At 36.1% G+C, this 15584-nt stretch overlaps 4 protein-coding genes across 5 annotated transcripts in view; 3 read left to right on the forward strand and 1 right to left on the reverse strand.

Moving 5' to 3' along the window:
• The window catches only part of LOC107751564 (ran-binding protein 9-like), a 20783-nt gene extending 19522 nt beyond the window's left edge, over positions 1 to 1261 (forward strand). Inside the window, exon 14 of the mRNA XM_016567308.1 lies at positions 545 to 1261. Coding sequence (XP_016422794.1) covers positions 545 to 675 — 131 coding nt within the window. The 3' untranslated portion in view covers positions 676 to 1261. The remainder of the gene's footprint in view (positions 1 to 544) is intronic.
• A 1639-nt stretch (positions 1262 to 2900) lies between these two features.
• Positions 2901 to 4278, reverse strand: nol7 (nucleolar protein 7). Its single transcript, XM_016567319.1, has 8 exons — positions 4072 to 4278; positions 3934 to 3994; positions 3730 to 3785; positions 3577 to 3647; positions 3441 to 3486; positions 3241 to 3362; positions 3076 to 3153; positions 2901 to 2983 (listed from the first exon to the last, which is right to left on the reverse strand). Exons 1-8 carry the CDS (start codon positions 4194 to 4196, stop codon positions 2910 to 2912), a joined length of 633 nt encoding a protein of 210 aa, XP_016422805.1. The 5' UTR covers positions 4197 to 4278; the 3' UTR covers positions 2901 to 2909.
• A 682-nt stretch (positions 4279 to 4960) lies between these two features.
• On the forward strand, positions 4961 to 7083 carry LOC107751579 (mammalian ependymin-related protein 1-like). The gene is made up of 3 exons (XM_016567320.1): positions 4961 to 5352; positions 6191 to 6399; positions 6492 to 7083. The coding sequence occupies exons 1-3, from the start codon at positions 5111 to 5113 to the stop codon at positions 6680 to 6682; spliced, it is 642 nt and encodes a 213-aa protein (XP_016422806.1). The 5' UTR covers positions 4961 to 5110; the 3' UTR covers positions 6683 to 7083.
• Positions 7084 to 8457: 1374 nt separating this feature from the next.
• The window catches only part of LOC107751580 (MLN64 N-terminal domain homolog), a 9185-nt gene continuing 2058 nt past the window's right edge, over positions 8458 to 15584 (forward strand). Inside the window, exons 1-8 of one of the 2 annotated variants that reach the window (XM_016567322.1) lie at positions 8458 to 8667; positions 9334 to 9394; positions 10249 to 10503; positions 10669 to 10746; positions 13543 to 13620; positions 13849 to 13902; positions 13988 to 14105; positions 14277 to 14375. In XM_016567322.1, coding sequence (XP_016422808.1) covers positions 10330 to 10503; positions 10669 to 10746; positions 13543 to 13620; positions 13849 to 13902; positions 13988 to 14105; positions 14277 to 14375 — 601 coding nt within the window. In that variant the 5' untranslated portion in view covers positions 8458 to 8667; positions 9334 to 9394; positions 10249 to 10329. The remainder of the gene's footprint in view (positions 8668 to 9333; positions 9395 to 10248; positions 10504 to 10668; positions 10747 to 13542; positions 13621 to 13848; positions 13903 to 13987; positions 14106 to 14276; positions 14376 to 15584) is intronic. The other variant, XM_016567321.1, reaches the window with a different exon arrangement.

The raw sequence follows: 15584 nt of genomic DNA on the forward strand, positions 1-15584 counted from the left end.
TGGCCACCATTGAAGTCCATTAATTGGAGAAAAACCCTGGCATGTTTTCCTCAAAAACCTTAATTTCTTTGCGACTGAAGACAGAAAGACGTGAACATCTTGGATGACATAGGGGTGAGTAAATTATCAGGAAATTTTTATTCTGGAAGTGAACTAATCCTTTAATTCCTCTGATGACACAGCAGCTATTATTTCAGTCTTCAGTGTCACATGATCCTTCAGAAATCATTCTAATACTGATTTGGTGCTCAAGAAATATTTCTTATTATTATTAATGTTCAAAAAACAGTTGTTCTGCTTAGTATTTTGGTGGAAACAAGTGTTTTTTTTTTCAGGTTACTTTAATGAATAGAACGTTAGAACTGTCCCCTATGACCAATTTAATGCATCTTTGCTGAATAAAAGAAATGTTATAAAAGAAATGAATTAAAAAAAATGTTTGAATGTTGGTTTCTATTACTATTTATTAGAGCTTCATCTTAAATCGAACAATTTAACATATGCATTTAACTATACTTTTTTTTTCTTTTTTTCTCTCATGCAGAGACACATAACCTGCCAAAGCAGCCTCCCTTGGCACTCGCCGTCGGCCAGGCAGCTCAGTGTCTGTCCCTCATGGCTCGCACAGGCAGCGGATCCTGCGCCTTCGCATCAGTGGATGATTACCTGCATTAACCACCGGAAAATCGTCCCTTTAAATTACCACGTGAAAGAGGCCCACATCATCCCGGACCATCCCAGACTCCCCAAAAAAACTGGGGCCAGCTTTGAAACCACAGCCTGATGAACTGAACCTCCACATGGCCAGACCCATCCTGGCTCTCTGACAAGACTGGATCCTCTTCACCCAGGTCTAAAACTGGGCCTAAAGACACTTTAGGAAGAGGGGTTCTTAAAAGTCAGATAAAATCCCCAATCATTATGGTCTTTTTTTCCTTTTGTCTTTTTGTTTTGGGGGAGGGGAGGAGGTGTTGGGTGCAGCAAGCTCTGATTGTTTTTTTCCTAATTTACAAGGCATGAGGAAAATTATTATGACATAATTAATGTTATTATCAGTAAACTTGCATATAAGATATATTTGTTCTTGGTTGAAAGCTGGCAGAGTGAACGAGGCCGAATAACTAAGGTCCCACTGCGGCAACACCCTGCTATTTTCGGGTCTCAGCTTGTGTACTTTACCATTTAAAAAAGAAAAAAAAAGAAAGAAAAAATATTGATATTATATTAACACGAGGAGTGGAACATTTAGTTATCTTACAGTTAAAAAAATGTAAAATCCAGAAAACCTAACACTGCTGGAGTCATCCTTAGTGGTGTTATTTAGAATAGAGCGTTAGTGTGAGCTGTCTGAGTTATGCCCTTTTTTGTGCAAGCGCACCCTCCCTCTGCCAACTGCACAGCAGGATTGATGCAATGTTCGGACACTTTGATTTGTAATTCTATTGATGTCTATGGTCTTTTCATCCACCCGATCTCTTACGCCTTCTTTTAAAAAGTCCATATTCAGGCGTTCTCTCATCATTGTTGCCTGCACTGTGTTTTTGTGCAGTTTGGATGTGCGACAGGAACATGGTGAAATTAAGATCATATCCAGTCCTAGAGAGGCTAGCCTGATCCATTGTTTTTTCTCCTCTTGTTTACCAGTCAATCCTTCAGATCATCAGTACTTTTAAAACAAGGAGAATGGTACAGTATTGTCATCAACACTGTCTTATCATTTTCAGTAATAAAACGTAAATACCCAGTTGAACGAGATATACCCGTCTGTTTTGACACATTTCAGCGAGCGCTCGGGTGTTGCTCCAGTATTAAGTATGCGATTACACCACGAAGAGCATTAATGATGCCAAACTAAGTGTCTTCTCACATATTTAAAGGAATAGTCCACCCAAAAGTGAAAATTGTGTCCTCATTTACAAACTTGTAAGACTTTGGTCAATCTTCAAACATATTATATGAAGATATTTTTATTGAAACCTGAGAGGTTTCTATCTCTCCATTGAAAGTCCAGGTAAGCAAAATGTAAAACAATCCATATGAATCAAACAGTTTAATGACAGTTTTGTGAAGATGACATCATTTTAAATGATAACCAGATTTAATTAGGCTTTTATTTACATCTAAATGATGATAAACACACATACATAGAGCAAATGTCATATGGTAAACATGGAAGCTTGTATGTTTGTATATTTGTGAATTAAATCTGTTCATCATATAAAGCAATTATATCTCTTTACAAGACTTGTATTAAACTGCTTGATTCATATTAAATCGTTTTATAATGCCTTAATCTTTATGGATCTTTTAAGTTGTGGTCACCTAGACTTTTAATGGAGGGATAGAAACCTCTCCGGTTTAATTAAAAATGTCTTAATTTGTGTTTTGAAGATTAAACAAAACCTTATGGGTTGGGAACAACTTGAGTAAATGACAGAATTTTTATTTTTGGGTGAACTTTCCTTTTAGCTTCCTTGTAAAATTCTATAACCATGACTTGTTAATTTGGTCATCAGAGTCATTTAGTTTAATAAAGCCAATCTTATGTGCAAAGTAACTGACACATGAATTGTTATTCCTTTGATCAGGTTTACATTTATTGACGGGTACAGTAAATATTCAAACTTAAATTTACATTCAGCTTCTGCCTCTAGTAAAAAATTTTAAGTTTTAATTTGTACACAAGATGTAAGGCAAGTCATTTCTTTTAAAATGACAATCTTATTTGATAAGGTTTAATATTTTTAAACTATATGAGGCTCAAAGAAAAAGGTTTGAAATAAAGGTGTCCTTTTGAAAGATATGATCCACAAGGTCAAAAACAGCTGGATGATGGAAGCCGTCTCCAGATGTGACAGTTTTCATGCGTTGAACTCATAATTAAGCAGTTCTTTCTCCTGTTTTATGTCTCAGTAAGGAATCAGTTTCTGCTGGCGTATAAACCGTTTGTTGGACCTTGTAATCCTCGCTTTTTTGTAAGCACCTATAAATGAATAAAAACAGCTCAGCCTGTTACTTTACAAAACATGTTGAGGACATAATATACTTGCTGAACATGAAAATCTCACTACTCACCCAATTTTTTATTCGCAAACTCCACAGCTGCACCTTGGCTCGGACCCCTTTTCTTTTTGAGGGACAGAAGCTCTGCATCTGAAGATAAATATACACACAAATATTTTGCATTTTCAGTTGGTCTACAAAATCTGGTAAAAAAGAAAGGTCAATGCATGAACTTACTGGTTGTTCTTTTGGTTCCTGATCCATAAAGGCGGGACTGAACGAAGTCCATGGCCCTTTGTTGCAGTGATTTGGCAGCGGATTCATCCTTTATCCTCATTACTCTGTAGCTGACTGGTAAACTGAAATCAGACATTTTCCATATCTACACTTGGAACCCTTTCAGTATGATGAATGCAAACACATACTATTATTATTACCTTTTTGAGGTTTTCTTAGGCGTGGTCCCTGTCTCCTGTTCCTTATCTATAAAAGAGTTGTTTGTCATTCAATACTGACCAACAGAGAAAAAATGTCTAAAGTTATAGAAAATTACAAGGTTAGAGATTTTATTACCTTTATTGTTGTGTGATGGCTTTGGTGATACCTTTTTGTTAATACCTTTATTGTCTGATGGATCTGTCTGTCTAAAATGAAGGAATAACAATCTATTAAGTTTCCAAAATGATTTAAGGAATCCAATTGTTTCTATTCAGCTGGGGAACTTACTTTTGGGGTTCTGTATCAAATTCCTCCAAGAGCTCTTGAGGAAGAAGTTTTCTCTTCTGAAAAACAAGAGATATAACATTTCACGATATTTTGCCTAATGCTAAATATACAGTTTATTGTGAATTACGTTCAAGTGCATAAACTTTTGTTGATAATAATAATAATGTAGTAGACATCCTGAGGACAGTATTCACCACCCTGTACCTTTTGTTCTTGAAACAGCTGTTGTCTCTTTCTTCGCTTCTCCTTCAACAGGTTCTTTTCTCTGAAAACAAAGTGAAAAACAAAAATGTTTACACCGCATGTGCTCTGTGTCTGAAGCCAGTGGACTCACTCACAGACCTTTTGGCTGCATCCAGTGCATCTTTAACGCTCTTCAGAGCGGCACTTTTGGACGCATCAAAGGCGACCTCCTCTGGGAGTTCATCATCACTGGATTCAAACTGAGTCTGTGTCAGTTCAGACATTTTGTCAGTCTCTTTAAACGTATTCAACCTGACTTTAGTACACACGCTGGACGGGACTCGCCATATTAAAAAACCAACAACACTAAACGTACATTAAAGACAGGCAGACTAAATCAAAAGTATTGGCAGCAATAGATGCTGCCATCTGGTGGTCCGGATGTCTCAGCTAGATCTGCTCGTAAAAAAACTGATGCAAATGGCGTCGTTTATAATAACAGCACATACTGAAAATATAAAGATGTCTGTTTTGTCATATGATCTATATGTAACACATTCTTTCAATGCACAGAAGTACTTATTGTTCATCATTTCTAGATGAAGAACAAAAAGAGAAAACACTAATAACATTTATTGTTGTTACCTCCATATAAACTTACAATACTGATCGTTCAAATTGTGCGCCATTATTGTGGTGAAATGTTATGGTTCCTTACAACAAAAATGTAAATAATACATTAAACAGGCGAATATACACATTAATAATATACATTAATAAAAAATGTATTATTATTATTATATTGATAATTCAAAATGCTCATTGTTATTATGGTGAAATCTTCTGAATGGTTCGTTACAACAGAAACAAATGTAATGCAAATAATACGTTTTTAAATATTATAATTATTAAAAAATTATATAATGTTATTAGGAATACATTTTAGTAATAAAACATGATCTTAATATTTTTTCAGATAATGGAAAATAATTATATGGGTTTGTCATACGGTTGGATATATCTGACCAATCGGTGTTTCTGACGTGTTTGTGACATGGATGCTGCTGGTGCATTTTGGCATTTTGGATTAGGCACCAGCGCAGACGCTTTCTGGAATATCCTCTACTCCACTCATAGGCCTTTGAATAGCTGTGTGAAAAATTAAATCTCATGTGATTATAGCTTTGCACCAACAGACATGTCAGGCTTTGTCGTTTTTGCTCTAGCATTCTCGTTGTCCGCGACGGTGCCTTGTCTGGGCTTTCCTCCGTCAGGAGCGGCAGCGCCGCAGCCCTGTGTCGCGCCGTTACAGTGGGAGGGTCGGACCGTTGAATATGATCACGGGACGGGACGAAACACACGGGCGGCGGTCTCCTATGATGCACAGAATCAGCGAATTAGGGTCCTGGAGCAGAAGACTGGACACACACCATGTAAAAAGTAAGAATTCATCTAATGTTATGAAATAGATTTTAATATAAAAAAAATTAAACTCAGTGTGCTATTTTTATGTTGTTTTCTAAATATCTAAAAAAAAAATTATTTAAATTTAGTTGAGAATCAAAACTAGAATTTATAAAGTCTTTGTTTCCTAAAAAAATATATCAAAATAAACTATTATAATCATAATCATTATTACACCAACTATATTTAAAAATAAACTTAATTCAAAGAGAAAACTTTTTTTTTCTTACTCCACAGATATTTTGTCTTGTTTTTAAGCTTAAAGTCTTTCAGTTTTGATTCTGAAAACAAGTCAAGTCATTTTACTTCTCAGGTAAATGTATCCTGATTTAATGTTTAGATAGTTGTATAGGAAAACTAGAAAGACTGAGTAGGAAATTATTATTATTATTATTATCAGTAGTAGTGTAAGTAAATTTTATTTTATGTTTATAGGCCAGTGCAAAATCTGCTTGACATCTTGAGCTATTGTTCACCATTGTGTAGATGCAAATGATTTATTATTGTCAAAATTAGAATGGCCACACACAACTGAATCCAGTGTTGGGGAAAGTTACTTTTAAAAGTAATGCATTACAATATTGCGTTACTCCATAAAAAAGTAACTAATTACGTTACTTAGTTACTTTTTATGGAAAGTAATGCGTTACTTTACTAGTTACTTGAAAAAAGTAATCTGATTACGTAACTCGCGTTACTTGTAATGCGTTACCCCCAACACTGACTGAATCACTATAACTGACTGAATTGTATTAAAAAAGCATGCAAAAATTGCTTGCATTAAAAGTATTTGCATTGTGCAATTGTCTTTGAGGTTCTTTGAGTACATCTACTTGTTCAAGAGTGGAGTGCTTTTCCAAATTGAAGAAATTACTAAGCAGTGTGCAAAGATCGCTCTGACGGAGGCCTGGGACCCTTATGATATTCCCCTGAACTCCACATACGAGGACCAGTATTTCATTGGAGGACCTGGAGACATGATCGAGGTCCAAGAATGGTCTGATCGGAAACCAGCTCGCAAAAGTATGCTTATTATAAGTATGTTTATACAGGACCTGTAATGTGGTCCTGATTTGCATGGTCAGAACTTTGCACATTTTTTCTGTCTTTCACAGATGAAGCTTGGGTTGGTGTGTACACTTTGAAGGACTGCTATCCCGTGCAGGAGACATACACCAAAAACAGTAGCGTGACCACGTCCACTCGCTTCTTTGACCTTCAGCTGGGCATTAGTGACCCTGGGGTGTTCGACCCACCCAGCACCTGCCAATCAGCTCTGACTGCGAAGATGACGTCTGACTGCTGAATACGTTACTCTGCATTACATGCACAATATACATTAACCATAATACAGTAGGCTTAAATAAACAGCTTCTAAATAAATGATATTACACTGACAAAGAGCACATGAAATGAGTGCAGGTACAGTTAAATATAATAGTTCTTGTTGATTTACAGTGGGAAATGTGCCTCACATATTATTGAAGCATCATTTTTAATATGCCACATTTTGGGCAAATTACAAGTTGTGCTGATCCAGGGTGGACTAATATAGCACTTAATTTTTTGTTTGACGGTTAATGTTCTGTTCATCTTATTATTTTATTGAGCCTTTAAGATGATTTACAGTGTGGATGCTTACAGTTAATTACAAATGTTAAAGAAACTTCTAGAATTTGAATTTGATTTCAATAAAATTGTTTACCTCACGACCACCGCTGTTGAGCAAATTAATGTAACAATATATACATTTTTAAGACAATAAATCAAGGATGTTTTGCATAGAGAAAGATTTCAGCAAAATAGCTGTAGTTGAGTACATCTTTTAATTAAAGTGTTGTTTTATTTAAAATAAAGACCTGGCTATATACAGTGGGTATAGAAAAGAATCATCCACCTTTTAAATAATCAAATTTCGTTGCTTTGCAGCCTGAAATGAAGATGGACACTGGACAATGCGTTTATGTTTTATCCAGCTGTATTTACTCAGTGCAACTTATAACATCCAAGTGAAAGACAACACCAACATGTCAGAAAAAAAAGGATCACCCCCTCCTAAAAATGACTTGTAAACTCAGTCAGGTGTAGCTAATCACCTTCTCAGTGGCACACAAATCCATTTGACTTTCAACTGTGGTCAGCTGTGGTCATTTTGAGTAGCTCAGCATGAAAAGAGCTTTCCTGGAGCGTTTCAGTCCTTGGTAGTGCAACTGAAGCAAACAATCAACTATGGGCGGCAAGGTACCGTCAAAAGATCTCCGGGATAAAGTTGTGGACAGCCACAAGTCAGGAGATGGATACAAAAAATTCAAAGGCTTTATCAATGCCTAGACGCACAGTGAAGTCCATTATCAAGAAGTGGAAGGTATTTAGTACAACACAGACCCTACCTGGATCAGGACGTCACTCCAAACCGGATGAAAGAGCTAGGAGGAAACTGGTCAGAGAGGCTACCAAGATCCAGAAGCCTACAGCAACTCTGAAGCAGCTGCAGGAATTTGAGACAAAGAGTGGTCATTGTGTGCCTGTGACAACAATTCTTTATTCTTTTCTATATCCACTGTAATTTGATAATTAACATTATAAAAGGACATGAGTTAACATAATGTTATCAAGTAATGTTTGATACAAGAATACAGTGACTCAAAAACTAAGGCAAGGCAAGGCAAGTTTATTTGTATAGCACATTTCATACACAATGGTAATTCAAAGTGCTTTACATAAAAGAAAAGAAAAAAAAATAATCACAACAATAAAACAAGGAATTTAAAAACATTGAAAATGATTAAAACAATTGATTTAAGAAGTTTAAAATGAATTTAAGAAAACGATTATACATAAAATATAGTGCAATCAGTTCGGACTAAACTGATTTCACACATCAACTAAAATGACCTTCACTCTGGTTGTCAAAAATGACTCTGAAAACTTTTGTTTGTTCTGAGAGAAGCTCTAATATCATTTGTTTGTAGATTCCACTTAGTTGTTTTTTTCTTCTTCTTTCTAATTCGACGAAATTAAAACAATTTGGACTTTTAGGGCTATTTACTGGATGTTGTATAACTGTATATAGTGAATGAATTACAGTCGAACAGTGAATTGGCCTGACGCAGTTCCGGATTCTACTACATATCCCAGAATTCCCTTTCCAAAACAACATCACACTATTTCCTGTATGACTGAAACGAAAGTCATTATATGGTGCGGAATTTTTAACGACACCGGTAGATCCTCACCGATTTATCGGTTGACTGTAATACAAGGCGTACTTTTATAGGATTGCACAGCAAGGTAAGCGACATGATCGATAGCTCACATTTATTTTGATAAACCAATGCTAATATGACAAGAAATGAACCAGTGATGTTCTGTAAATTGACTCGATGTAATCAGATAGGTTTTCATAAGATATTGTGAGTGTAGGATTGTTCATTTCGTTTGTTACCATTTTAGTTAGCATGATAGACATCTGTGGTGTGTAATTATGAATGACACTGTGTTTCAAATTATGTGAAATTCGCGCTGCTTTTCCTGCTATACCGCTGTATTATCATCATGCTAGCCCAAAGCATAAAAATTGGTTTGGCAGAGTTCTGAAATAACCACTTCACAGCATAAACAAAAAGTAGTTTAAGATAATTTAAGAGTCATGGCAGCAATGAAGTCAAATTTCCCATACAAGTTATTATCAGTAAGGGTAGTCCAGAATAAAATGAATTACAGCAAAAAGTCAGTTCACTTCTCGTGTATGTCTTTTTAGGGTAAGCAAATATCCTGCCTAGTGTAATTAAGTCTGTCTTACAGAGTGATATGCAAACTATGCAGTCCATAAGGCATGAGAATTCCTGTGCTGGTTGTTTTTCGGTAAATGACATCAGTAAGAGGAACTTGTCCCAATAACCAAACAGACAGTTACTGTTCTCTTAAACTCTTGCCTGTTTTTTAAATGTTTTGCAGTGCTTCCTGATAAGACTGGCTGGACTACATTTTCATGCTGCGTTACTATAATTAAGCCTAGGTACTGTTCACTTACCACAACAGTCCTTGCAACTGTGATCAAAAAGCTTTGTTGATTTTAGCAGGATTAATCCACTTAAAGACTTTTGGCTGATAGCTTTGTAATTCTCAAGTGACATGATGTAAAACAAGTTAGAACATTATCTTTTCATCATGATTTTACATAATCCTGTTTATTACACAACTACTTCATAAATAATATATGGACCCAAAATATGAATTTAAGTTGAAATTATTATTCAAAGTTACTTATCAGGGTTTCCTGAACAAGCGGTTGGTTATACATTGTTGTCATGGGCAGCGGGTTATTATTCCACATATTTTACTGCTGAATGCTTTGTTTGATCAGAATCAAGTATTCCAAAGAGGAGTGTAATGGAGTTTTAAAACGAACACGCACTAGTGTAAATGTAGCCTAACAGGTGTGTAAACTGAAGACTATTTGAGCTTTATTAAAACTATTTGCGCTGATTTATTGTGTTGGTTACATTTGTGTTCCTTTGTGCAATGGCTCAGGAGATGAGTCTTTGAGATTGTATAAACATCAACAAGCTGAATAATAAAACCAAAGTTTTTTTTTTTTTAGATGATGTAATCTTGTTAAAATTGATTTCATAAAATTGGTATCGGAAAAAGTATCGTTCAGGAACCGGTATCGGTATCGATATCGAAAATTTTTGAACGATACCCAGCCCCACGTGTGTGTGTGTGTTTTGGGTATATCCACTCAGTGACTGTACAGAATGTTTGGTGGTTTTGTTGATTTTAAGACATCACAAGTCCTGATCAAAGGACAGTAATAACTATAAACCTTTGATCGCTGTGTAAAATGCCTCCACTTTGCATGTATTTCAGAACTAGGCATGACTACAGAGTCTGGCTTTCCAGAAGAGTGAGTGTGAATGGAGTGACACGAGTGGACGGGACTGACGAGTCATGGACAGCCAATGCAGCAGCAGTGTGGGCAACATTAACTCAACACACATTTCTGCCCGTATCGAGTCCTATGAAGGAGAGAAGAAGTGCATCTCTGATGTCCGAAGAACATTTTGCTTGTTTGTGACCTTTGACCTTTTGTTTGTCACCTTGCTGTGGATCATTGAGCTCAATGTATGTTGTAGTAATACATTTCCACGAGATATTATTAATAATGTGAAGTTCTTAACATCTTTTAAATATATGTGAAAAAACACCAGTGTAATACTGATTTAGTTGCACTGCATTTTGTTTGAATGCATATATAAGTTTTTACATTTTTTGTTTATCTTTATCCAGGTCAACGGAGGAATACAAGAGCAGCTGAGAAAAGAGGTGTTGGAATATAATTACCACAAATCTTTTTTTGACATATTTGTAAGTACTGGCTTATACAATACCCTCTATTTCAGAAATATGACCTTAAAATTTGAGAAGGAATTTCAAGTAAATATTTTAGGTCAGATGAGTTTGGCTGAGAAAAAAGTTTGGGAATTCCTAACCTATTGCACAAGAAAATAGGACCGGCTTTTTAAGATATATTACATTTTGATGCTTTAGCAGGGAAATCACCAGCCTTTATAGGTGTGAATAATGATGAAACTGGTGGTGGTAAAATATTAGGGCCAGTCCATCCCACAGTTCCCTTTTCAAGGATGACTCTTCTCACTTAACATATGACCTCACTTACGCTCTTTCAACCACAGTTTCTGCCCAGGAAAACTTAGGCCTGGTTTCACAGACAGGGCTTAGATTAAGCCAAGATTAGGCCTTAGTTAAATTGGGACATTTAAGTAGTTTTTTAAAAATGTGCTTTAGAAAAAACATTACTGGTGTGCATCTTGATACAAATCACTGGCACACATATTTTAAGGCATGTCAGTGCAAGCTGCTTTCAGTCAAGACAGCGCAATCATGCATTTTAGTCTAGGACTAGGGTTAAGCCTTGTTTGTGAATTAATGATTAATGATCTAAAAGGGATAGTTTACCCGAAAATGAAAATGTTGTAATCATTTACTAGCCTTGATGTCGTTCCAAATGTGTATGACTTTTTTTCTCCTGTGGAACACAGAGGAATATATTCTGAAGAAAGTTTTGTGCATATACTGTAAGTCAGTAGCGTACAAAATAACAAAGAACCTTACTGACTTTCATTGTATGACATTTTTCAAAGTATCTTCTAGAGCCCGACCGATATGTTTTTTTTTGGGCCCGATACGATACCGATATTTGGGAGTTTAAAAAAAAGGCCGATATCGATATATTGGCCGATATTCTTTGTGAATATTATAGTACAGTACCAGTCAAAGGTTTGAACACTTTCCCATTCGTGTGTCCAAACATTTGACTGGTACTATATATAGAATACAGTATATACATAAACAGAATATATATACATAAACACATTTTTTGCAATGATCACTCAAATGTGGTGATGAAACACTTATAATTCACTTTGGAACATTCATTCACGGATTTGCGCTACTGTCTTCACACACAGACGGAACTTACTAGAGAAGTGTGAAGTAATTTACCTCTGTAAATAAATACACATAATTTACCTCTGTAAATAAATATAAATTCACGTCTCGTGCACTTTAATGCCCTTTGAATGCAACGTGTATGTTCCCTTGGAACTGGAACCATTGCGGAATTTCATGTAAAGTCCACTTCGCAGGGCACTTGTGGTCGAATAAGACAACGCTTGAATGCTGCTGCCTGAACAAGAGACCTCCTTACTGAAGTGAAAGTGTTGGCTGGTGTCACTATCTCGCGAACGCGCCGGCGGATCTCCACCAAATTCGGGGGATCCCTTCAGCTCGAGGAGCCCTCTCGAACGCCACCCTCCGCGCTTCGGTAGCCCCCCGGGATCGCTAGATCGGTTGGCGCCGGACCGCGAATTTAACCACCCGTAACTCACGAACCCCGGGGGCTATTGACGCGGCAGTGGTCTCATTCGAAAGAGGGCCTCGAGACGTACACTCGATTCGCGTTCGAGAGGGTTCCTCGAGCTGAAGGGATCCCCCGAATTTGGTGCGGATTCGCCGCGCCGTTACGGAGATATGGCCGTTCAAAGTTTCAATGGTTTTCCATAGACTTAAGCTTATCGGCGACAGGCTCATATCGGCCGATAATATCGGCGAAACGATATATCGGTCGGGCTCTATGTTCTTTATCAAAGAAGGAAAGCCTTACAGGTTTGGAACAACATGCATGTGAGGACATGATGACAGAATTTAACTATTTAACCCTTCTATCTAGGGGTCACATGCTTATAAAATGGTTTGTTTCCTTGATATACACATCTAGTTGTTCTTTGGTGCACTGAAATGAGAGTTTAAAAAATGTTGTTTTTAAATGTTTAAATGTGAGAGTTCCTGTTATAGTGTGATGCTGGGTTGAAAAAAAAGCATGTTGTTCTTGTTACTATTTTTTCAAGACAACTCTGTATTTGGGACATTAGCCTGTGCAGACTTTGCCCTGTAAGCTGTTGTGTGGTCTAAATTTATGCTAATACACAGTGATGCCATTTTTAAAATGCTACCTCACCGCATTCTTTAAACTGAAGTTTTAATGTAACAAATCGTTTATGAAATGTTGATAAACCAGTCTTGAAAGATTTATTACATTATACACTACCATATGAAAGTTTTCAGACTTTAATGGTCACCAAGGCTGCAAAAATACAGTAATATTATAAAATATTATTACAATTTGTGACCCTGGACCACAAAACCTCTCAAGTCTCAAGTCGCTTGGGTATATTTGTAGACAGGGATGGGCAAAGATACATCAAAATGTATTTTAAAATAAAATACCAAATACCTTAATTTTAAGTGTATCAAAATAAACTACAAAATACAGCAGCCACACCAAGTATCAAAATAAACTAATGTATTTTTGTATTTTAAAAATACTAAAAAATACTGACCCAATATGACTGGTTTTGTGGTCCAGGGTCACATTTAAAATGTTTTCTGTTTTTGTATATTTTTAAAATTTAATTTGTTCCGGTGATGGCAAAGCTGAATTTTCAGCAGCCTTAAGTGTCACAAGATCCTCCCTTCAGTGGTCAAGAAACCAGAAACCAGAAAGAAAGAACTTTCTTATTATCAATGTTGCATATATGGAAGCAAAGGATAATGTTAGTGTATGAATGTTTGTCTCCTCAGCTCTTGGCTGTGTTCCGCTTTGCAGCCTTGATTCTGGCCTATGCAGTGTGTAAGCTGCGCCATTGGTGGGCCATTGCGGTAAGTGGCTAAATACTTTATATTTCTCCATCCTCCACCAGAGGGCATTGTTGCTTTGCTATAAATTATTTTTAATAATTTGCGGGATTTTTCTTAGTCCAGTTCTTAACATGAGTTGCTCGATTAAAATAATTCGACTAAGCTTCACTTAAACGTATAGTTGTATGGTTTTAAAAGTTGTGTAGATTAATGTAATGATCATCATATCTCTACATTTCTTCATTACAGATAACTACAGCAATTACAACTGGTTTTTTAATAGTGAAAGTAGTTGTATCAAAGGTATGAGATGTTTTTCATTCAACTTTTTTATTAGAGATTTATAAACTTTTTTGCATTGACCCAAAAATGTTGTTCTGTTGTCCAGCTTCTGTCACAGGGAGCTTTTGGGTATTTGTTGCCCATTGTCTCCTTCATTCTGGCATGGATAGAGACGTGGCTGCTGGACTTCAAAGTCCTGCCCCAGGAGGCTGGTGATGAAATCAGTGAGAATCTATTATCTAATTACAGTGAGACGAGAAACAGTAGTCATAACAATGATCACTAAAGGCTAATGGACATAGATGACATTATAACTTATGCTGATTGGGACTCATTTGCTCTTACAGTATGTCAGTATCATGGTGTTTAGCTAACACGTGTGTCCTGTGTGATAGGGCATCTTTCAGTGCAAAATGCACTAGATCGAGAACCTCTTTTATACCCAGGACCCGTTTCAGAAGGCCAGTTCTACTCTCCTCCTGAGTCCATGGCAGGTAATAAATGACTAACTGTTCAATACTAGCAGAACAAGCATGGAAATGGTTCTCAGGGCCACATGGAAACCTACAGTCATGTCTTTTATAAGTTGTAATAACTTGTTCTGTCTGGTTCATTGATTAAACGATTAGTGACTTTGCAACATTTTGTGGATGTTTATGTATTGTTTATTTTTTTGTTTGTTACATTTTTTTGTAGTCATTGTTTATTTAAACCGATCACGGTTACAAACGAGGGATATAATGCTCTCACCACGTTTATACAACATTAACAGACACATATTTTCCAGGAAATGCCACTGTCAGAGCTCAGGTGCACTGCGGTGAGCGGTTTGAGATATTCAAGGAAAAATGTATTTAGAGGTGTTGCAGCTGTATTAAAGAGCTTTGCGAAAATATACCATTTCCTATTAATAAATTGTAGATTTTGCTCCATTATAATTTTATATGTAATACACACTAAAGTTGATTATTTGTATGGCAAATATCATATATTAAGTTGGGTGTCCACCTCAGAGATAATCACCATATTTATAATAACACCATCATATATAAAAATATGATATTAATCATATCATATAATACAATATCGTATTTATTGTTACTACTGTAAGATTACATTCAATTATTATGGGTTCTCCTTCAGTGCTTCCGGAATCTTTATTATTATAATTCTTTCTATTCTGGACAATGAATATTTTAATGACAGTGTATTTATTAAACTAAAAGAAATTATTTTATTTATCAAAATAAACAGAAAACAGCACAAACCTTGCTAAAATGATTGTTTTGAACAACTATTACCTCGGATACTATTCAAAACTATTCTAAACATAGTACTTTAGTTAAAGTATTTGTATAAATACTTTGAGCCTTTTGCCCCATGCTGGGGATCCTTTTTACCACCTGTGGTGAAAAGCCCACCTTGCCTCCTTATAAACTTATAAGATGTTTCAACAAAACAAACCACTTTTATGATATATTTTCACACAAAATCGGTTCCAAAATCTACTCCACACATATGTATATGTATGTGTATATATATGTGTATATACACACAGACACACACACACACACACACACACACACTGTTCAAAAGTTTGGAGTCAGTATTTTTTTTCAAACTGCATATGCCGGAATCAAGGCTGCAAAACACAGCCAAGAGCTGAGGAGAAAAGCATTCGTATACAACTGTTATCTTTTACC

Source organism: Sinocyclocheilus rhinocerous, unplaced genomic scaffold (assembly GCF_001515625.1).
Source record: "Sinocyclocheilus rhinocerous isolate Xijiao unplaced genomic scaffold, SAMN03320098_v1.1 scaffold3000, whole genome shotgun sequence".
Lineage (NCBI taxonomy): Eukaryota > Metazoa > Chordata > Actinopteri > Cypriniformes > Cyprinidae > Sinocyclocheilus > Sinocyclocheilus rhinocerous.

Bases quoted from the DNA above. Each gene is read 5' to 3' on its own strand.
- nol7 (XM_016567319.1), bottom strand. From the start codon at position 4,196: ATGTCTGAACTGACACAGACTCAGTTTGAATCCAGTGATGATGAACTC. The intron at 3,786-3,933 runs GTACAGGGTGGT...CTTGTTTTTCAG, and splicing joins AGCTGTTTCAAGAACAAAAG to AAGAGAAAACTTCTTCCTCA. The intron at 3,648-3,729 runs GTAAGTTCCCCA...CCTTCATTTTAG, and splicing joins TTTGATACAGAACCCCAAAA to ACAGACAGATCCATCAGACA.
- LOC107751579 (XM_016567320.1), top strand. From the start codon at position 5,111: ATGTCAGGCTTTGTCGTTTTTGCTCTAGCATTCTCGTTGTCCGCGACG. The intron at 5,353-6,190 runs GTAAGAATTCAT...ATTGTCTTTGAG, and splicing joins GGACACACACCATGTAAAAA to GTTCTTTGAGTACATCTACT. The intron at 6,400-6,491 runs GTATGCTTATTA...TGTCTTTCACAG, and splicing joins TCGGAAACCAGCTCGCAAAA to ATGAAGCTTGGGTTGGTGTG.